Genomic DNA, 24,276 nt, shown 5'->3' with positions numbered 1-24,276 from the left:
TGGCCGAGCCGTGGTCCGCGAGACAGCAGAGACAACTGTCCTTCATCTCCGAGTATACCACGGACATACGCCACGTTTCAGGCAAGGCGAACGTGGTGGCAGACTGTCTCTCCAGAGCGGTTGTGAGCGCCGTGCAACTAGACCTGGATTACTCGCGAATGGTGGAGGAACAAGGCCACCGACGAGGGAGTGCCTGGCCAAGGTGCCTGTTGGTGCCTCCGGGGCCAGATCTCTCCACCGGTCTGCCCCGCCCGTTGGTCCCGGCGGGTTGGCGACGTGCCATCTTCAACACTATACACGGGCTCTCGCACCCTGGCAGAAAGGCTTCTGTGAGGTTGGTGGCACAAAAGATCGTGTGGCGGGCGCGAAAGAAAGATGTGCTTGCTTGGGCCAGTTTGTGCATTCCATGTCAACGCGCTAAGATTCACCGCCACACAAAGGCACCACTGGAGCATTTCACCACACCCTGGTCCGCCGCCCTACAGAGGTCCACCCTGCAGGAGGCGGTGGACACCTTTAAACCCATCCCTGCATCACACCACGGCATGGTGGACCCACATGTTCCCACTGCCCTGGGCACGGCACGTTTTGTGTTTGGCCGCCACAATGCACACCGTGGGCCTTTACGCCCACCCTATGATGGACCATACAGGGTCCTGGAGCACGGCGACAAGTATTTTGTTTTGGACATGGGTGGCCGACGGGAGACTGTCTCGGTGGACCGGCTGAAGGTTGCGCTGGTGGACGACACCCAACCCCTGACACTGGCGGAGCACCCTTGCCGGGGTAGGCACCCCCTGCTGGGCCAGGCGTACCGACCCCCGCGTTGACAATCTTGTCACATCACCACACTTTTTTTCTGGGGGGGCTTGTGTAGAGGTAGGTTACCGGGACATAATTCACCCCGGAACGATCGATAGGGGAGGGGTTGCCACAAGGGTGTTGTGGTTGAGAGACGGGGCTTTCATGTCTTACGTAGTAAAGAGTGCAAGTTAATGTTTGCAAGAAAAAGTTTTCTCCCAAATTCGACACTCCGCCTCAGACTTCTTCAGAGTTCTTCGGCACTTCAGATTACAAATTTTAATCATTTGACAGCAAATTGTTTCCCGTGCAGCCCTAAAACTGTTACCATTACCCTGACTAAAGTGAAAATATCAGGCATATAAAGACACATTGCGTGAACTTGAATTAGAGCCCTTGCGTGTAAGTCTCTGTCTCTGTCTCTGTCTCTGTCCACTAACCACCACTCTTCTACTCCACTGCTGCCTGCCATAAGCAGAATCGTGCACTTTCAGCCTTGTTCTGGCCGTCTGCCTACTGTTTTTCAGCAACCTTACCCACCATGACTCACCTCCACTTGCAGCTGCCTTGACTGCTCCTCCTGGGAAAAATCCACGAGTTGGAGGAGCGCATTGCTACCATGCACAGGGTTCGCGAGGCTGAGCGCCTGATGGACACCATCGCTTTCCGTCTCCCATCTCCACGGTCCGAATATACCACACATCCAGCCTCCCTTGCTGCCTCAACAGATAGTCCACCTCTCCCGTTGCATGATGTCCTCCACAATCGGCCGGATGTTTCCCTCGCTGTCCCTCCGGCAGCTCGCAACGCCGCAGCCGTCTTGCTGGGGGATAAACCCAAGTCCTTGGCGACCTCCACCCCAGCTAAACTGTCACCAAGGCCAAAAAGCTCTTGTCGCGTCTCTGTTGTGAACTTTACCCCTGCACCACGGCGCCATCTTGCCTATTTAACCATTCCAGCTGCGGAGTCGCCCCCACCCCATGTGACCTCGCCACCCCATGTGACACCGCCACAGCCACCTGTCCCCTCTTTCCCCCAACCACCATCATCATTGGGGACTCACGAGGAACATTTGCTTCTTCAACGCCATAACGTACTGTTTCCCCAGAACCACTGTCCCCCTCATCCACTCAAAGCTTGTTGACATTGTTGAGCGATCTCTCTCTCGCCCCTTCTGTCCATAGAATAATTGTACACGTTGATGCGTTGATGCTTTCCGCCGTCAGTCTGAAATTAAGTGTAGTTCAATAATCTTTTTCAGTTCCTTCGCAAAACTGGCAAGACTATCTTCATTAGTGGCCCTCTCTCACCTCACAACCTATGGTACCTATGGTATATTCAGTCGCATTCTCTCCCTCCACACCTGGCTCCAGTCTGCTACAAACTGTTAACTGTTAACTGTCTTAACTATATTGACAACTTCGATCTATTTTGGGGCTGGAAATCCTTTTTTAATCCTGACGGCCTCCATCCTAGCAAGCTTGGCAGTCAAATTTTAACAGTACACTTACAACACACTGTTCACAGTGCGTGACTATTTACATTTAATCAGACACTCCCCCCTTTCTCTTCTTCCATATCCGGCTACAATTTTACCCACAGCTCCTCCTGCAGTCCACAGCGTCTGCACCCTGCTACTGCTTGTTCTACTTTTCAGCCTGTTCTTTCACCTACAAACAAGATCCCATCCCACTGGTCATACCGCCCGACTGGACTCCGCTATTACAACAATAAACACGCAAATTTGATAAATCTCCGCCCACTCTACCGCAGCCAAGATCAAATTACGAACTCTTATAATCTCAAATTATCCCTCCTAAATGTCCGCTCTCTCAATAACAAGGCTCTCATCCTAAATGAATACATCACTGAAAATACACTGGACTTCCTCTGTCTGACTGAAACCTGGCACAAACCTTTGGACTATTTCTCCCTGAACCAAGCAACACCTCCTGGATTTACATGCCTTGAAAACGACCGTCCTGACGGACGTGGCGGTGGCACGGCAGTCATATATAAAAAAGGACATCAAAGTCACTCCAATCTCCCTCCAAAATGTTCACTCCTTCGAATTCACTGCCTTCAAACTGTCCGGTCCATCCCCCCTTGTCACTGCTGTCATCTATCGCCCCCCAAAACCAAATTCCTCTTTCCTATCAGATTTTACGCACCTCATCACCCAATTAAATGCCATCTCATCATCCATCCTTCTGCTTGGCGATTTCAACCTTCACATTGACAATTCCAACACCAAACCCGCAACAGAATTCCTTGACCTTCTCAGCTGTTTCTCCATCACACACATAACAAGTTAACTTCCCCACCCACACCAGAGGACACATCCTGGAGCTTGTCTGCTCTACTGGTATCAATATTCACAACCTCACTAGCCATAACCTCCACATATCAGACCATCTGGCCATCACATTTGATTTACACACATCTCTTGTGTGTGTCCCAAAAATCAAACGTGAAATAACCTTCAGGAATCTTAAATCCATTAACGCTCACGCCCTTACCTCACTTTTAACCATAAAACTTGCTGTCTCCCGCTGTCCGAGGACCTCTCTGAACTTGTCTCCGACTACAACAATACCCTTTCCTCCTGTCTCAATGAACTGGCCCCTAAAAAAAAACAAATTGGTCTCCTTCTCCCACACTGCCCCCTGGTACACCCCTCAGCTCCATAATATGAAGTCCCGTAAATGCCAGCTTGAGAGATTGTACAAGAAATCTGGCCTAACTGTCCATCTCCAAGCTTACACAGACTTTCTACAGCAATATAAAGATGCCTTAAACACTGCCCACTCACAATAGTACTCCAATCTCATTACATCTGGTTCCAACAATCCTAAATCCCCTTTTTCAACAATCAACACACTGCTAAAGCCAAATGACAACTCCTCCTCATCCTTCACCACCACCAAATGCAACAACTTCTTAACCTACTTCCAGTCCAAAATTACCAAAATATACAGCTCCTAAAATCCCCCCTCGGCTCACTCGCTGCCCCTCGACCCTCCGCTATCTGGCTCCACCCAACGACTCACCAAATTCACACCTATCTCCCCCATGCAACTCACTGAAATACTAACCGGTATAAAGACTCCAACATGCTCCCTGCATCCTATCCCTTCTTCATTCATTAAACCCTGCCTCCACATCATCTCCCCGCTGATCACAAGTATCATTAACTCCTCCCTTATCACTGGATCCGTTCCACAGTCTCTCAAGCTGGCGGCAATCACCCCCATACTCAAAAAGTCTGGTCTCGATCCCAATAACCTCTCCAATTTCCGTTCCATATCCAACCTAGAAGCGTCTGTTAACCAATCATCCCAACTCTGAACCCCAACCTCACTTCCTGTCCATCTGTTTTTCAGGAACATGATATTTACCATCCATTTATCAGCTAAGTTAATTTCAGTGTCAGTTTATAGCCACAGCTATTTTACTTAAATTTAAATGCAGTACATGTGACTGAGTGCTCCAGTAAAATACTCAATGGCTGTGAGTAAAATACATGCATACGTAGCACGTCTGGTTCCATACAGAGTATTGACGCAGTGGCGCATCGAGTGGGGGTGCACTCAGTGTTTCTGTCTTATTCTTAAAACCATAGCCCTCATTTCTGGTTTCAACACTGAAACAAGCATTGAAAGCACATCCACAGTTAAAATGTCAGAGCACACGTCACCAGATACCTTATTCCCAACTGTGCATGTCACTGCTGACAGGTAATTTATACTACCATGCAAATTGGAGTTACTTCAACTTATGCTAAATAATCAAGAAACAATATACAAAAGATATCAATCCAACAGATGTTGATGAAAATGCCGATGCAGTGCCAACATGGATACTTACCAAACATGAAAAGACAGCAAAAGTTACTGAACTTGTTTCCATACAATCAGGCCAAACACGGAGGTGACCAATGCGGAATAAAGCAAGGCAGTTTAAATGATCTATTGTATCTACATTTACTCCAGTTGGTTCCATGCTGTCCGCAAATACGTATCACTAAGAAGACGTGATGCTATGTATCAATAACATTGTACAACACACTTTTCCCACATTTTAAAAATCCCCATTATAAAATACACATCAGTAAAAACGGTTGAATATGGACAGGGGTACCCCCAGGGGTCCGTCATTTGCCGTAGGGCGGTGCGTGAATAAAAATGAAAAACAATAAGCACAATAACTATAACACTCAACATTCCGAGTTCGCCTGAACGCCTCACAGTGCCAGGAGACCAGCAGTAAGTAGACAGAGCAGCAAGTTGTTCCTTGCTCTGTGTGCATCATATCAACAAGTCTGAATGATGACTTTGTGCATTAAGAGTGTTTCATCTTGAAGATGTCATTTATTGGGCGTTCCCATTCATCCCCACACAGGAGGGCGGTGACAACCTGGCCCTGGGGTGGAGATTCACCCCACAATGAGGCTTTGTTGTTTGGATTTCAGATACTATTAAGAAGGGGGTAGTCGTTCATTTAGAGTTGGGACACCATGGAAAGATTCTAGTCAGTTCATGGACACTATGTTCATACCCAACAAGCAGGATCCAAACTAGCAAACTGCAGTTGGGGGCGCATGGCTTCAGGTCAAATGTCAGAAGAGGTACGGGGCTGTAAAACGTTTGAGAACCACTGCTGTAGATTTATCTGCTGTCTATGGAACAATGAAACAGTAAGAATTTTTCAATTAATTTGTGGAAAACCGCCATGTAGACGTAGAGTTTACGTACCTCTTAACATTGTCCTGCTCACAAAAAATTGCAAAGTATGCCGGCCACACCCCGTTGCCGTGGCGCCTGGTCTACGAAATTAGAGCCTATGAAGATGAAGATTGGTTGCCTGCAAATCACAATGTAATTGTTTATCCTGCAATTATTCTTTTAAGTGGCCTTATTATTGAGCTTACTATTGATTGTGCATGTGTCCGCTCATCAAGGCTTTACTTTTTTGCAAGGAAAAATATTTGTGATGTCAATCGGGTGATGTTCACCAAGCTCATCAACAACCAAGGAATGTTGCGTCAATCTGTATCAGGCATACATTAAACAGAGGTGTTACCTTAACATGGATCTGCTGTATGATTTTTTAAATGTGTATTCAATAAATGTGGAAAGTCATGAATGGCATCTTGGTTGAGAGGTTCACAGGTATAACTTATATAATGATTAAAGCATGATGTGGCAAACTGCATAGACAATGTATGAAATATTCATCAGCATAGCTGAAATATTAACACATGACCATCTATAAGAGGAGGAGATCAGACAGCGAGAGGAGCCGTGAGAAGAGTAATATTATGGCTGATTAGGACCAAAACCCTCACTACCAGGTGGTTCAGATCAGTGACTGACCTATGAGCAAAAAGCAATCAGAACATTAGAGACTGAGCAATGTGCCTTCACAGCGATATGCACTTTGGTTTGATAAGGGCTTGTCTGCCTTCTTCAATTCTGTTTTTCAAGGGTCTGCAGCAATACTGGCAGATAATATAAGAATGCCTGCGCGGCTGCATGCTTCAATTCAATTCCAAGCGCCCTGCAATCTCAGAGTTTTCACCCTGACTCAATCAATGACACGGTATTGTTGAGCTTCTCGGCCACACAACACCCACATGCTCCATATTGTCTCCATTGGATGGTCCAGATGTACACATCTGAGAGCGGAGTGGCTGCAATCATCGATACGTGTATACTTCAAATAGTGTGTTGCAGTGCTCCAGATGTCGGACCATAGTGGAAATGCTTCTCAAGCAAACAAACCTCACCAAGCTCACTGAGAGTACCAATTATTTTCCTTCTTTATAAAAGTGTGGCCAGAAGCAAATCTTTGCTTGGAAAGACGTTAATGACAAACATGGGAGCTGTAAGCCGACAGACACTGAAGGCACCGAAGGCATCAACACCGATACATGCAGTTGAAGTACTATGAGGGGCTGAAGGATAAAAACACCAGTCCAGCTGCTGCTCACCAAACACACACACACATTCAAGCTATGCCAGACATTTTATAAGGTTAAGATTAATTTTTTTTAAGAAATGTGCCAGAAAGACATAACAACATAGGAACTGATTCATGAGGATAATCAACACATTCATTCATTCCTTAACAATAGTTGTACGTTTTTAAGAATAATGATGCTTGCTGAATAATGCTGTCTTGCGTATGCCCCCCTCCCCCCATGAGCTGGAACTCATCAATTATGTGTCTATGAATAATTAAAGCAAACGTACAGTAGCATTGTGTTGCACCGAGCTAAAGAGTAGCATGTAAATGTGAAGCGGCTGCTTCTACAGTCCAGCTACAAGGATGGAGAGGATGTTGCAGCAGAGGCATCCAACCCTGCCCCACCCTACACGTGCAAGCTTACACTTGGGAGTGTTGAAAGGGTATTTTTGGAGCTGGGGACTGGTCTTTCCTAACCTGAATTGGCAGACCAACAATTTGTGTGACAAACTGGAGATGCTTTGACAAAGCGCTCCCAGGGGAAGGGAGTCCGTGGTGAACAAAAGTCTGACACACACACATGCACTACAATAACATTTCTTGATGTGACCCTGACACACAATGGGAACACTTCATGGATTTATGAATGGGGTTTGTTTTTACAATATCACCAATATTTTTGATATTGACATATATATCAAAATATAGAATATCAATATAGAGATATTGATATGTTTGAAATTTTTGACATAGGTCGTGATGAAAAAATCTTGTGAAATGCTGGATTATCTGATGAAGTTCAGATTTGATCACATTATTTTGTGTTTGCGACAGTAATGAAATAGCCTTTTATTCATTGATTAATTCATATGGGATGTTCAAATACGAGTGATAAAATGTCCCAAAGGTGCACATTTCATTATGCATCCCAAAGCCACCCACCTGCAGGAGACGGTGATCTCTACTTTGGTCGCCGGGATGCTCCCACTGAGAGGGTCGAAGTCACACACCACCGCTGTGGCCTCCACTTTGTCCATCACGTCGCCCTCCATGCTGCCGGGAGATCCTGCCCAGGCTGCGCGGGGTCGAGTGTTGCACCCTCGGAACCTACCCAGTGAACGTTGACCGCTGCGGTGGTTGCGGCGCGGAGGAGCGGAGAGGTCTTGTCAGTGGCGGCAGCGCAAATCCGGTCCACTCAAACCTCCTGAGTGCTGTCTGCGGAAGTGGAAAGCACATGGAAAGTTTATTGACCGGTGGACGGGCTCATATCAGCCTCCCGGACCGCCTGACAGACGAGGAATGCGCGCTTTTACGCGGAGGCTCGCCGGCGGAGTTCGAGCTGTGAGCTCCACCCTCCTCCTTTCTTGTTCTAAGTGCATTCTCCTCAAGCTATGGATTCACAGCATGCATCGTTATTGGGCTACGTATCGGCTTTAAAAGGGAATAAATACGATCTGGGGGGCTGAAAATTACCTTTGGGGTTTTTGTGAATAAAAATGTGTAATATTACGAAGGTAGTAAAAGGTGTTCTCACATAATAACTTCATGCTGATCTCCAGTAATTGCTGTGTGAGCAAGTGGCCAGCTCCTCAGACGAGCTGATGCTTCCTTCTTATGATGATAAGTGATGCTCTCGTCTCCCTTTTCTCGCTCATTAATATCTGATCCGCATCTTGGAGACTATGCAGCAAGAGTTTACATGCTGTGGTGTGAAGGTGGAGATTGGCATTTAGGTTGTAATTGGCTTGGGAGATGCAGGAATTGGCACACATTTCATTGCAGGGATTTTCAAATGGGGTGCAAGTGTGTGTGTGTGTGTGTGTTTTCTACACTATTCCTTTTCAGCTGCGGGGAACCTCCTTTTGTCACATCGGAAAATAAAACATCCACATGTGCTTATATGATGGAGTGTGAGATCCACATCATAGACCTCCCATCCATCCATCCATCCATCCGTCCATCCATCCGTCCATCCATCCGTCCATCCATCCATCCTTCCATCCATCCGTCCATCCATCCGTCCATCCATCCATCCTTCCATCCATCTGTCCATCCATCCATCCGTCCTTCCATCTATCATCCATCCGTCCAACCATCTGTCCACCCGTCCATCCTTCTGTCCATCCATCCATCCATTCATCTGTCCATCCGTCCGTCCATCCATCTGTCCATCCATCTGTCCATACATCCATCCATCTGTCCATCAGTCATGTATCCATCCATCTGTCCATCCATCTGTCCATCCATCTGTCCATCCGTCCATCCAATCCATCCATCCATCTGTCCATCCATCCGTCCATCCATCCATCCGTCCATCTGTCCATCCGTCCATCCAATCCATCCAATCCATCCATCCATCTGTCCATCCATCCGTCCATCCATCCATCCGTCCATCTGTCCATTCATCCGTCCATCCGTCCGTCCATCCATCCATCCATGATGATAATGGCTTAAGAATATTGCTTTAAGAATATTTTTGAACATTCTCAACTGGTACAAGTGTAAAAATAACTTAATTTTAAGACGTTCAAACTTAGGCTGGGAATTTTAGGGTACCTCACATTATAATAGGACTCGCAATACACACACGGCTGATGATAATGTCTCAAATGGCAAGAGGGTGAAATAAAAGAATATTTATTTCTTTTCAGAAGATGTAAACCATTTTTGGTTGTTTTTCGCCACATGTGAAGCCCAAAGGTTAAGCCAGAGAAGCAGAGAAGACTAAGGCATCTGGCCCTGCAGAATTCAACCTTCAATGCTCCTCTTTTGGGAGCATTTCTATAGCAAGTATTTCTATTCATATTAGTTTTGTAGGTGTCTGACAAACAGTCAAGCTATTTTAAACTCATTCAGAAAAACCAAAATCTTTTGTTCATTCATTTTCTACGGCTTATCCTCACGAGGGTCTCGGGGGTGCTGGAGCCTATGGAGCCATGCATGCACGGGGAGAACATGCAAACTCCACACAGAGATGGTTGAGGGTGGAATTGAATCCTAGCTGTGAGGTCTGCGTGTTAACCACTAGGCCGCCGTGCAGCCAACATCTCTTGTTCAAGTAAAGTAAATCAAAGTAAATCAAGTAAATCAAATATATAAAGTAGCAGCATAACAGAAATAAATGTTTTGTTTTGTCGTGACATAATCACCGGAAAGAGCCAAAGAGGTTGAGCTGTGTTGCTTGTGTCACGATGTGGGAGTTGGCCTCCATGACAGTTTGTGTAGTTTCCTTTCATGCCATAGTTCCTGGCTCGTGCCCTTATTTTGTATTCAATTCCTGCGTTGCCCTGTTTTGTTTTCTTTTGCTTTGCCTTTGTCTCTTGCACCTGTTTCACTATTTAGTTCAGGTGCATGCTCCTTACCTTGATGGATCATTGTGGTTTTTGTGTTTGCACATACTAGTCATTTTGCCGCATTGCTTTGACCATTAAAACACCTTTTATCTGCATTTGGGTCCTGCTGTCTGCATCCTGGGCTCGTAACGCAACGCCGACATGCCACACTGTGACAGCATGAGTGTAAAGTTGACCATAAAAGAAGTAAACAAGTGTCTATGCATTTGCATAGAAAGAGAAATGTAGACTTTTCTAGGCATCATTTTCTCTGAAAGGGGGTTGCGAATGAGATGTATAACAATAATACCACAATGATAATACCACATAATAAGCGTTACATTGTCATTCTTTTTCTGTGGTGGAGCAATGGCAAGGTGTGAGTGCTACAGTGCATGTGTGTGACCTTTGGAGTAACTAGCAATATATTATATTATATTATATTATATTATATTATATTATATTATATTAATATAATAATATAAAATAATAACATAAAATTATATTATATTATATTATATGCCTACATCCACTGTGCCACCACTACATTGTAGTGATTCGGTGTGCTGTGACGTAAAAGACATTTTGTTTTCTGCTGATATTTTAGTGCTGCTAGATCTGCAGGGTCCAGAAATGCATCTCCGCGAGGTCGTCGTCTGGTCGGTTTATTCTGTCACGTTGCGGCTTGTGAGTTTTATGGTTCGACCCCAGGATGCAGAGATAAGGACCCGATTGCAGGTAAAAATATATTTAATTGTGCTATGCAGCATAAGAAGTCACTATCATGGCAAACTCAAACATGGCAATGAACCGACAACAAAGAGAGCGCGCACCTGAAATAAATAGGCAACACAAAATCGGAAAAAGGTGCGGGAGATAATAGAAAGGAACAAAAAACAGAACAGAGCAACAGAGGAAGTGAATACAAAATAAGGGCACAAACGAGGAACAGAGAAAAAGACAAAAACTAAGAAAGCTGTCACGAGGGGGTGAAGCCCGATCCAGCGCTCAATTGCATTCTGGATGGGAAAATATTGCAGATTAAAATATTACTTTAATAACATATTACTTCAATAAATGGTGATTTTTATTGATTAAAACATATGTAGCAAATTCAGAAGAGCAGTTGCCTTCTCTTTTTTTTTTTTTAATTCTTTTTCCTCCTTTCAGACTCTGCCACCGACCTGAACACAACAGCAGCACCATCTACCGTGTGTATCTCCAACTCACACGTCTCCTGTATCATGCTGGATTGACTCTCCTGTCATTTTGGTGGTTTTCACATATTTAGTATGCTTCTGTTGAGAAGAGAACCTCCCTAAGGCGTGGCGTTTAGTGACTCTGAAATGATTATCTCAAATCTGGTATAAAACACTATCTCTTCCTTTTTCACCTGAAAACAGGACATCATCTTTAGGGCAATGTTTTACAGAGTAGAAGGGCCAGTCGCTCTATTGAAGCTTTAAGATTGAAATGGGGAAGTCAGGGAAGTCATTTCAGGCTTCTCAGCTTGGATGAGTTGCCACTCTTTGAAAAAGAAAAATCCACTGGCTTGAAAACTTCTCAGACACGCTATTCTGAAAACTAAAGGTCTCTCACTTCCTCTTGAGGGTTTCTCCGTCTTGTGTTGCTTGGCTTCACAGGCATCTCATCAGCAACCAGCAGCCTGACCTAGATCCATGCATTTCCATATACATATTCATAGAGCTCTCAGTCATAAGGGGGCCCCTTGAGCAGAAGCGAAAACTCTCTAATTAGCAGCTCTCATCCGATGTCAGCACATTGGGATGTGTTTGTCCATCTTAAACGCATACTGGAGCAGTCAAGTTGAAGGTTGTCTCGGTGCTGCTTGGTGATGGATGGCCACTCCCTCAATAATTATGCAAGCGGAGCCATGGTTCAGGTCCTGGACTGCATGACAGACTCAAATCTGGAGCTGTGAACTCTCAGAGAAATAATGCACGCCTCCTCCAGAGTCAGACAAGTCAGACAAGACACAAGTCCGATCCCTGAGAGAAGCACTCCTTTCTCAAATGTTGCCCAAATTAAACTTTGCACTGTTTCGTCTGTTGCTGTGACCGTTTATTTACACGCCACAATTTATAGACAATAAACTCAATTGTTATTGATGAACAAACACTCGATTAACATCCAGCAAGGATTTAGAGCTTTCAGACACCGTTTTTCCTCAAGAAACCAAAACACTATGGCTAGCAGCTTCAAATGAATTATTGGAATATTTCTTAGTAATAAAGCCTTATTAGTCTTAATAGTCTTAAATCATTCACATATGTCACATCAAGATGATGATGATGTGTGAAGCAAGGTAGTATCACCATTGTGTCACAAATTATATCGCATGTGAGATGATTGTGACAATGCATCATTGGATTTGGATTATTTTGTCCATCAACCCGAGAGCCAACACAAGCACAATGAAGTCCCTCAATTTGTTGTGGCAATGAGTGTCATTTACAGTGGTACCTTGGTTAACATCTGCCGAACCTTGGTGCATTTTCTGGTTAACACCCAAAAAGTTTGCTAAAATTGCCTTGGTTTGTGTTTGCCCGTTTCCTTAGCATACGGTTTGTTTACGCCGCCATCTTGGATCACCAGCCCAAGACAACATGTAGTTATACTTCCATGTGATGGAGCAATGCATTGTGGGGCATTGGCACCATATTAGAGCAATAGTGTTTGTTTATATTAGAGTTTTCTGCTGCTAGAGAAAGATAACATAACAAAGACAATATAACAAAATAAATGGACAGAACAAAAGAGAAAGGAGACAAATTGGACAGCTCAAAGAGAAAAGTGTCGTCTGAGGTCGTTCAGAGGTATGACTGTAACAGTAACTGCTTTGGAGCTTTTTTGGAGCTGGTTCTTTGGTGATTTGCTTTTCCAATGTCATGGTTCCATATTTGGTTCAAATTTTCGGGGCCTTATTTGGTTCCACTCATGTTCCAAAAGAGGGCTGGGCTGACTGGACGACCCATTTGCACATTGAGGTGGGCGGACTTCAAAGAAGTGAATTACCTCTATTCTTATTCCATTGCATTGCAACTCTAAAAATGGAAAACGCTATGAAAACATGGTACATGGTCATTTTCAATGGAACCTGCTTGACAGGGCGATTATGCTGAGTCTCTGTCCAGCGAAGTGACATAAAGTACACACCTGTTGAATTTATGCTTGTGCATGTCATCGTGCACGGACGCCCAGACAAGGATCAATAAGCAGGAGGGTTTTTTGACCGACCAATGAGCCAACAGGATGCTATGTTCTCACAGGTCAGATTTTCGGGAGCTTGTTTGCACCAGAGTAAACATACCATGTAAGTTTACATTTAATATACACAGATATTTATATTTATAACATTTATCTTCAATGTTAGCAAGATCCGATACAAGCAAGATCTGATACAAGCAACTCCAACAAGAGTACTCCATCAACTTCGCTTTTTCTCTTCTGAACTACTCTGATACTCCACTATTCCCTCCAAATCTGACAGTCAATCAAAATCTTGGTAGACTCGCAATTCGCTCTGGATGTGAGTACGACGCTGTACATTTCTTCAGGCATCAGGTATTGAGGTTTAACCAAGATGATACTGTCATACCTTATGAACTGGGCTCCATTACACCTACACACTGCATTTATATTTGTTGTATTCTGATGTTAAAACTGGTCAAATGAAGAAAGATTCAAACTTTATAAAGTTTATAAGATATTGTTTTTAAACTGTGTTTTGCATCTCCAGTCTTTTTCTTCAGTGAGCGAGAGGATAAAATGGCTCTTTTGATAGTCAAGGTTGCGACCCCTGATGTCAATTAATGTAGAAAAATAATGCCGCAACGCAACTGTTTGTATTTGGTCAGACTATCTCCCCATGCCTGATGGAAGACATCAGGTTTAGTTGCACGCCATTTGCGTTCCAATCTCTGACATAACAGTTTCAGCCTTCCAGTTTCATCCATAAACCAAGGAGTAAGTCTTTGGGGGTGAGACTTATATCTTAAAGGTGCTACGGTATCAAAAGCTTTACATAACACCTTGTTAAAATCAAGCAATAAAGCACATCACACTAAATGTGTTCCATAAGTGCCAAAACACTCTTCGGAGGCCTTCTCTGAGCGAGTGGAGTGCTGTTAGATTGTCTCTAGGACCATATACGAGGAAAAGGAGGAAACCACTGAGGGCAGTAACAGTTGAAGAACTCATATTAGGACTGCGAGAGCACTGATTCCGGTCAGAGCGGTGGCATTGGGTTAAGACTTCAAATGTTATGAAATAATGGTCAGACATAACGTTTGTATAAGGAAATACTATTACTTTTGTCATGATTCACTCTGCTTGGTCCGCTGCCCTCTGCTGTCTCCTTGCAGCTCTGCTGAGGACTCCACCCCCGGCTCATCAGGCCAGCACACCTGGGGCCAATCTTCTATTAGGCCTTCTTAAGCCATGCGGCCTGGCAAGACCTTGTCAGATTGTCCTACTCCGTACCCTGTATTGTTCCTGCCTCACGACTCCTGACACCTTGGCCTAGCCTTCTTACTTGCTGCTATTTCCTGCTGCCTACTCTTTTCCCATGAGTAGTTGAGCTCCCTAGTTTTTCCTTGTTTGCCGTTCTGTGCCTTTTGTTGTACTTCTAGTTCCCCGGTGACCTTTGCTTGCCGGCGTCTTTTGTTATAGCGTGTTTTTTCCTCCTCTGTGTGCGCCTTCTGTTGCCATTAAACCCCCTTTTTACCATCTCCGCCTTTGTCTCTGCTCTGGGGGCCACAACGCCTGGTGCACCCACCAGCCCCCTTGTAACAACATTGGAGGTCATAATGTCCCCAGTTAAGACTACACCTAAGGTATTTCCATGAATGTGGGTCGGCCCATGTATTCATTGAACAAAGCCAAAAGTATCAATTATTATCTGAAAAGCCACACCAAGGGACTCCTCAGGAGAATTGACATGGATATTGAAGTCACTGGATTGCATTAGTTAATGCAGACGCAAACTTGGTATTGGATTGAGGACCTTGCCCGTGACTACTGGGAGGTAAGACCGGCACCATTTTGACTAGCGTTTTTTTCAGCATTGTAGCTTTAGGTTGTAAGGTTAAGCAACAACCCTGTCAATGTCACATTAATTTAACGTAACCCCTGCTGTCACATCTGTTAAATCAGGGCGTTCCTCTCTCTCTTCTCTGCATAGGCACCAACCATGAGCAATCCCAACAAACATAATGAGGTGTAATAAATTAATCACTGTGAAACAACACCAAAAACCGACAGCTGTGCTTCAACAAATGAATCCACTTGAGAGGATGGAGGTTGACGTATTAAAGGGTGGCATCGCTTAAAAGAATAAAGTTCACATTAAGCGTTCAGACATGACTCTAGAAAAAATGAGAGCAGAACAAACATGCTCTATTTGCACAAAAGTGTTATCAATCCAAAAATGACACATGCACTTTCTGAGCAAGACATGGTAGATTTTAGCTAAACTTGCAGGAAATTTCTCGACTGCCTTTTTGAAAGAAGCACAAGCTTCACGGTACCCGGCGGTAATCAATAAAAGAAAATAAATTACTTCAGGGGCAGGGATTCTTAGATACATGTATCATCTCTCCAGTCATGCCACCGTTCCAGGCCACTGCAGCATTGGCTCAGTTTTCCATTTGGGCATCATTATCATCATCATCATGTGACAGCAACACGTCTGATATTCATGTTTCCTGGAGCTGTACTTCCTCTGAACATCTTGACTTTAAAAAGAAATATTAGATAGATGCTCAAAGGGCTTCTATCCAAGTTGTGTTTTTTATTTTGTTCAACAAGCGAGATGTTACAACTCAGTAGCTTCCTGCCCTTGTGATTCCAGGAGACATCCCCCTCACAGATAAAAGTTTGCTTTCCATCGTGTGCAGGTGTGGCTTTCATTAGTGTCCCCCCAAGCTATATCTATAGAAATCATTACAATTATCCCCTGAGTGCAAGTATTGGTGGAAATGGAACGCTCGGTCACTAATATGCACAAGGTAAGGCGGTGCAGGCGCAGCACGCTGCAGAGGGCCCACTGAGGAGTAATTGCAGCATTACTCCCACACAAGGAGTAAGGTACTGCTGAGCTAGATCAGTGAGGACCAATTTTCCACAAAGCCACAAATCATCAACTATGATGAGGAGTTGAACTGCTAACAGAGGGCATCATGTTTTAATGTTAGTGTTGTGATGGTTAAAAGTATTTGTGGTCATCTCCAGTGCAGCATACTGTGATGTGGGAACTCCTTTCTGTGGAACGGACCCTCACATGACGGTGGGATTAATGCCACTCCATGCCCCCACTGCCCCCCCCACTATGGCACTATGTTCAGATAATGAGAAGAGCTCTCATGACAGATGAAATACTGAAACTGAAACACCCCCACTGTCTTGTGCACGTGCACCTCTGGCGCTGCTAACGCAGACAGAGGAGCCTCTAGCTAAACTTGCCATTATGGCGTTCTACATTACAGGAGCAGTATGAGCTCTGTGTCTGATGGGCATCTGAAGTCCTGAGGACATCTCATGGAGGTTAAACGCATCGCTGGAGAGTATCAGCAGCCTTTAGCCCAGGCATGTCAAACTCAGTTTGGCTCTGGGGCCGGATCCAGACTTTCTGTTCTCAGGTGGGCCGGATCAGTAAAAGAATGTCGACTCCAAATATTTAGCTTTGTTTTTCAGTACTATGCTTTATCATTCAGCCTACATTTGTAGCCTACCCTACATATTATAATCATGGATGACAAGGGATCTTTTCTAAGCACAACACATTTATTCACAAACAATGGAAAAAAAATGATTTTCATGTTTGGCATTGAATGTGTTAACAACTGGTTTATTTTAACAGTTGAGTGAATGCAGTTTTACACCTGAACCAACTCACCACACTAAACAAACTCAAGTGGGAGCTATGAAAAAAATATTTTTGCCTTAATTGTCATACTGCGTTGAAATAAATAAAAAAGAAATACAAAATAAAAGTTTTAGCAGTGCATGGGCAATAAGATACTACATCAGATCAAACTACTAGGCTGGGCCAACTGAAGCTGAGAATATACTGCACAATATTAATTGTCTTTAATATGAAACCAGATTAATCTTATTTTTAATGATCTGTATTCATGAGTGCAAACAAATGTCGTGTCATCACACTTTTTTTCTCTCTCTCACTGCACTCCTGCAGTCTACGTGCTGCTGCTGGTTCCTGAAACTTGGCATCTTTTTGCCTTTACAAGTGCGTCGATATCAGGTGTCAAATCCTGAGTAGCAGCACATTTAACAGTGTCATTCAAGTGTTTATTTGTTAACCTTGAGCGCTGCTTTGTTTTATTATTGTTCATCACGGAGAACACCTGTTCACAAAGATAAGTAGTCCCAAACATGGAGAGAACCTTTGCAGCCATGGCTGTTAATTTGGGGTAACCTAGCACAAGATACTGATAAAACGTATCCAATCCCACGGACCCAAATTTATCCTTCATAGCGGAATCGCACTGCAAGTCAATAAGCTCGAGCTGAATGTCAGCTGGCACATCAGAAGGCTTCACTGTAAATGGCGAGCGAAAAAAGCCAAATTTGTTCTCAAGTTCACTGAAAACCTGAAACCTCTGCTCAAACTCTCACAGCAAATCTGTTATTTTGTCTTTATATTTATCCAAATCGTTATCGGGACGGTCCGGTGCCTTCGGACGCACAGCTGTGAGACAAGAGAAGTGCGTGGTGTCACCGCTGGATAGCTGCGTCTCCCACCGTGACAGTTTCATCTTGAACGCACTTATGCTGTCGTAATATTGAGTGACAACTCTGTTACGGCCCTGCAATGTAGTGTTAAGTGTATTCAAGTGTTGTGTAATATCAACCATGAAGGCAAGATCCTGCACCCATTCCTTGCATTTAAGTTCCTTTACTGGGCGTCCCTTCTTCTCCATGAACTGTCCAATTTCGCCTCGTAGCTCAAAGAAGCGCTTGAGTACTGCACCTCTGCTTAACCAGCGCACATCAGTGTGGTATGGTAGGCCAGCATGAATGTCATTATCACTGAGAAATGAGTCAAACTGGCGGTGATTTAGACCGCGAGCTCTGATGAAATTGACAGTTTTCACAACCACGCTCATAACATGGTCCATTTGGAGTGTTTTGCAACATAACGCCTCCTGGTGCAAAATGCAGTGAAATGCCCAAAACTCTTGTCCTCCATTTGCGGTCTGTACTTTGTCACGGAATTTTGTGGCAACGCCTGCCTTTCTCCCCACCATTGATGGCGCACCGTCGGTCGCCAGGCTCACGGCACGGGACCAGTCCGCTCCCACTTTGTCCAGCGCTCCAACGAGAGCGCTGAAAATGTCATCTGCTGTTGTGGTGTCATTCATGGGCACCAATTCAAGCAGCTCCTCTGTGATGGTCAAAGTTTCATCAACACCTCTAATGAATATTGCCAGTTGAGCAATATCTGTGACATCGGTGCTGTCATCTATTGCAATTGAAAATGCGATAAATGATTTGATTTTTTCTTTCAATTGGCTGCTCAAGTCACTTGAGAGTTCTGTCACCCGATCTGCGACAGTGTTCCTCGTTAGACTAATATTGGCAAAGGCAGGTCTCTTTTCAGGGCACACGACTTCTGCAGCCTTCAGCATGCATGCTTTTACAAACTCCCCATCAGAAAATGGCTTGGATGCCTGCACCAGCTCGTTGGCAATAATGTAGCTGGCTCTTACAGCCCCATCAGCAATATCGCGGCTGCGTGTAAAAGCAGACTGCTGTTTCTTCAGACCAGCGACCAATTTGTTTATCTCGTCTTTCCTTATTTGTCCTTTCAAGTGGTCATACTTGTCTTTATGATGAGTCTCGTAGTGGCGCCGAATATTAAACTCTTTGAACACTGCAACTTGCTGATTACATACCAAGCACACTGGTTTTGCATTCACTTCTGTGAATAAATAATTCTCAGTCCATTTTTCCTGAAAAACCCTGCACTCCGTGTCCACTTTTCTTTTTTTTGACAGTGCCATTTTGGGAAGGGTGTGTTGACCGATAACTTATTTAGTAGTGGTGAATGGTGAAGCAAGATTGCCGGTTCATTTTTAGTTGGACACATCACGTTGTGAATGTTTATTTCCTGGTACTAACTCGTGTCAGTGCCGCATGCTGGACGTGAGCTCTTTTACACATTTACTGCCCCCTAGCGGCCAGAGGGAGCATTTGGTTTGTATTTATTTTAAAAAATCATAACTTTTGATCGAAATGAGCTAGAGACTCGCTTCTTTTTTTGACATACTCAGAAATTTATGCCGGGCCGGATTAAATCATCCAACGGGCCGGGTCCGGCCCGCGGGCCGTATGTTTGACATGCTTGCTTTAGCCCCTTTCAGCTCATCACTACTACCAACACCAGCTGAGACAGAAATAACAGCTCCATGCTTCAGCGCCATTAACGGTCTCTAATGGTGCAAATGCATTTTTCATCATTCATCATCCAAACTGCATAAACGCATAAAGTAAGATAAGATATGCATAAATGCATAAACATTAGGGATGAGCTGGATACTCTTTATAAACCAGTATCCATTATGGATATGGATCATTTCTGTCAGATACGAGTATGAAACAAGTACATTTCATCATTATCCGTATTCGTGTTTACAGAAAATGCTCATTATGTATTCACTCTTCACGCTCTGTGATTGGCCAGTCACACGAAGTGACCGTGCAGCTGCAGTCACAGAGAAGCTTGGTGGTGTTTCACACGATGCAACTGGGAAGTTGAAAACGACCCAGCGTTTGTCCCAATGCCTCCACTTTATTAGCTTTTCTTCAGCTGGCCTCAATTTTGGTTTCTATCTAAAGTCTTCCATTACATGCAGCACTGTGCAGACAGTCAACAATTCAGTACTAAATGTATTGACCTGCATTGACTCGCCATTACATTAGGTACAATTGCACTGGAGCACAAGAGTGTGTGTGGCTGACATGAGCCATACATATATTAATACATATATATTGATAATATCAATACATACATTAATACATAATATCAATACATATATTAACCCTTTCATGCATGACACATGATCTACTGAGTAAAAAAAAAATGTTACGAAGTGTTGTTATGTGTTTTTAGACAATAAGAACTGATTTGGTTCTGTTTTTATACACTAAATTTTCATGGAGTTATGAACACGTCCACATAGGTGGACAGCATTCGTCTATGGATTTTAACTAAAATATAAAAAAAAATTCAACAAAGATCAAGTGATCAATGTTCATTGAATTATGCAAAAACTCTGAATACTTTTCAAAATATTTTGCTCCCTTCAATACACCATTCTGGACTTTTCTTTTACACAGAAAAATTAACTATAGTGTTTTAATTGCAAAACTAAGCAACCTTCAGCGCTTCAATTGACAAAACGAGACAAACAGCAGTGCTTCAACTGACAAACTACACAAGCTATAGTGCTTCAACTGACAACCTCACAAGGTTAGGGCTAGGCCACAGGTGATGTGTTACAACCCTGCTACAACTCTGCATGCTTATGTACTTCCAGTACTAGATCAGTTCACTGAAAATGACCTCCCTGGGTACCTTGGATGCAGGTTTGCGCTTCACAGGAAGGGGAGGTGGGGAAGTGTCACTTGGTCTCCCCCTTTTGTGGACAGTGCCTGCATTTATCAATGAACAAGCCACAGATGTCTTGAAAGGCTGAAAACCACCCTCCTCTAATCCAGAGAATCTGAGGAGATGCCAGGCGTTCACAACGGTTACATTGAGGAAGTGGAAGAACGTTCTGATGTACCAGTGTTTGGTCTTGCATCTGTGGGGATACATTGCCACCATTTGGTCCATCAGGTCAACCCCTCAAATATAATCGTTATAGACCTTCACTACATGGTGATGATTTTCAATGGTGATGATTTTCTTATCTTTCTTGGACCATCTCTGTGCAACATCCGTCGGGTGCTTGCCAAGACAGGAAGAGGCTATGTGAATAAGTGAAGTGTCAAGCCAATGTGTTACAGTGACATCTTCATCATTGGTGACAACTGAGATAGCTCCTCTTCCTTCTTCTTTGAGTTCTGTTGCACTTCTGGGTTTTGTTTGTGCCCCCTAATGCCTGTTGAGCCGGCATTTGCCAGTGCCATAGATGCCCTGTTCCTTCAAGACAGTAATTAGTGAAATGCCACAAAAATAGTTTAAAAAAAACATCTTGTGGTTCTTGAACTGGATGTCATCACAATCTAATAGCATAAAATGTTGATGTTGACTAAAATCATTCATTCATTCTTTTTCTACCGCTTATCCTCACAAGGATATCCATCCTAAATTAATAAAATTGCAACAGGATATTGCAAAAAGGAACAAGAATCAAACCAATAAAAATGCAAAAGGAAGGGTATGATGACCTATAATATTGGAAGGAGTTGGCAGAGAGAAGGCAAAAAGGTGAGGCAAAAATGGAGGGAAGGAAAGCGAGAGATAGAGCAGAAAGTGAAAGTTGTAAAAAGGAAAAGTTATATAAGATAGTAAGGGAAGTTTTACTTCATGAGTATCAGAAAGATGAAGGAAAAGTAAGTGAGGAGAAAGACTCAGACACATTTTTTTACACAAAAGGAAGGTAACGAAAGTAAGGTTATGCCAACTCGGAGAAGATTCGAAGGAAGAGGTAGAGGAAGACAAAGAGGTAAAGGAACAGGTAGACAGAATATACAAAACTATCCCAACACTACTGGATGTTGGAATTGCGGTGAAGAAGGTCACTTCTCCTGTGATTGTGTCAAAGGCCAGTTCAAAAGGAACAAAAAGCATAACTGGGCTTGTCTTAACAAATAGAACCAGAACAAAATGATGAACCAATAGTAGAATTAAATTTACATGAGATATTTGCCTTTGAACATCCTCGACCGGAAGTCACATTGGAAGTGAATGGTAATCCAATCAGATTTCTTTGTGACTTAGGAGCATGTAGAACAACTTGCAGAATTTCCGCATTTCAGATCTGCAGGCAATACATGGCTCAGGACAGCAGGAGGAGATTTGACAATGGCAATCTCCCTACCAGCAACTATTAGAGACCCGCGAGGGGGGACATGTAAAATATCCATCCTCCTAGCCCCACAATGTCCAGCAAATTTACTGGGAAGAGACGCAATGGGAGCATTGGGTCTCGCCCTAGTTCCCACAGACAAGGGACAACTGGTAGTGAGGCGAAAACATGAATTACAATGTATTTTCGTGTTGCAAGGGAAAGGGGAACCAAGATATTTCTATTCCCTGGACATCCCAAACAAGCCTCCCACAAACATAGGCACTAGTCTCCTTCAGGAAGCGTTACCATTTTCAAATAGTACAGGATCAAATGCCAACAGATGAACTGCATGTAACCATTAATTTCAGACAAGACAGTGGACCTAACCCAAATTATCAGAAGAGCTTGGAAAAATGTAACATCCTTACTTTTTCCAGTGTGAAAAAGCTCCACTCTCTGTGAGATGGAGAATCATACAGGACAAGTTGTAAATCAAGCTGTGGTGACAAGAGCACCTTGTGTGCCTGACCCACACACATTGTTAAATTCTTTACCAACAGGTGTCACATGGTTCACCATAGTAGACATCAGTAATGCATTCTTCTCCATTCAAATAAAGAAAGAAAGTCAGTTCTGGTTCGCATTTACGTTTGCAGGAAAAAATATACATACACACACCTACCGCAAGGATATTGTGAAAGCCCGACAATTTATTCACAAGCAATGATAGCCATTATGTCTATGTTGAACCCCCAAATGAAAGCCAGATATTACTATATGTAGATGAAATCCTACTAGCGTCACCAGATAAGAAATCATGTGAGGAAGACACAATAGCCTTATTGCATCAATTAGCAAAAGAAGGCCATAAAAGTGGGTTAAACAAATGACGTCCTTTTTAGGATTCACTAATTAGATGAAGATGTTGGATTCCAAACTATGCACAAATAGTGTCACCATTAACAAACTTAATGTATAAAAATGATGTCACTCTTACAGTGGAATAAGGAGGCTGTCAAGTTGCTTTTAGCCTTGCGCATCCCCTGAACTTGAAAAAGGGGGTCCGAGTAGCCACACTGAAGAAAGATGGGATTCACTCGATGCTTTCGCTATTTTTTGAGTTTTATTTAGCACAGCACAGCACAGCACAGCACAGCACAGCACAGCACAGCGCAGCACAGCACAGGTGAAAACCTTAAAATAAAGAGGGGAATGTATAAGTATACACAATATACATACTATTTCTAAATATATATAATATGCACAATAATATACATATACAAGTATTTATATAAGGTTTCAAATAATATAAGCCCCCTGCAAAGAAATGAGCATAGCGCGTTCCTTCAATGCCCAAAGCTCGCTGATCAGCTCAATTGGTGCCAATTAAATGAACTACCGCGAGCCGCCGTGTGCACCTACGCGACACAGGCGATCGACGGTGTTCCAGATCCCACTTTCTGCACCGTGTTAATACTTTTAATCTAGTACCAATAACTAAAGTGAGGCGCGCGTCACCGGCGGCCGTCTCATCCATAAAAAAAAAGAACCGTGCCTTACGTGGCACGGGCGCGTCAAGCCACAGCGCTAATATTAAAGGGAGCTTCTTACCGGCTGCCTCTTCAGTTTGTAGCTCCAGTTCGCGCAAGGTTTGGGGTGCAGTTTGACTACCTTTCGATCCCACAGCCTTACCTGCTAAAAAAGGAAGTGCCCTCATGCAGACGCCCAGGTGCGCTTAAAACTGATTCCACTTCCGGTTTCAATTATTCCCACCTGATCTCCCGTGTTTAATTTAGAAAAAATAACTTGTTAATTTCAACAAAAAATTATTATTCCCTTAATGAGGGCTATGAACAGTATTTTTTATTTTTATGTCTTTTTCTCATGTTTGCCTTATCTAAATTATTTTTGGAAACTAGTTTGACTTGACACCTCCCACTCGATCTACCCATGGAAACACTGGGGAGATCGCCGGCTTTAGAGGCAAACTTGGTCGTCGACAGGATTGATTGCCGTTTTAGAACTGGTCCTCTGCAGGTAGTAAGACGACGAGTCGCCTGACGTCCCTGTGAAGGATGATGGCTTGGATTTTCTCCCTTTTCTTTGGATGAGTGGGT

The 24,276-nt window shown here is 43.6% G+C and overlaps 1 protein-coding gene across 3 annotated transcripts in view; it reads right to left on the bottom strand.

The window, feature by feature from the left end:
* LOC131137599 (copine-5-like) overlaps positions 1 to 8,079 on the bottom strand; it is a 185,620-nt gene extending 177,541 nt beyond the window's left edge. For all 3 annotated transcript variants that reach the window (XM_058085726.2, XM_058085727.2, XM_058085728.2), the window contains exon 1: positions 7,711 to 8,079. In XM_058085726.2, the coding sequence (XP_057941709.2) occupies positions 7,711 to 7,820 (110 nt within the window). In that variant the 5' untranslated portion in view covers positions 7,821 to 8,079. The remainder of the gene's footprint in view (positions 1 to 7,710) is intronic.
* Between the last annotated feature and the right edge of the window lie 16,197 nt (positions 8,080 to 24,276).

Source organism: Doryrhamphus excisus, linkage group LG17, assembly GCF_037039965.1.
Source record: "Doryrhamphus excisus strain RoL-2023G ecotype Guam linkage group LG17, RoL_Dexc_Guam_v1.1, whole genome shotgun sequence".
NCBI lineage: Eukaryota > Metazoa > Chordata > Actinopteri > Syngnathiformes > Syngnathidae > Doryrhamphus > Doryrhamphus excisus.
This window is presented reverse-complemented; position numbering and strand designations above follow the sequence as displayed.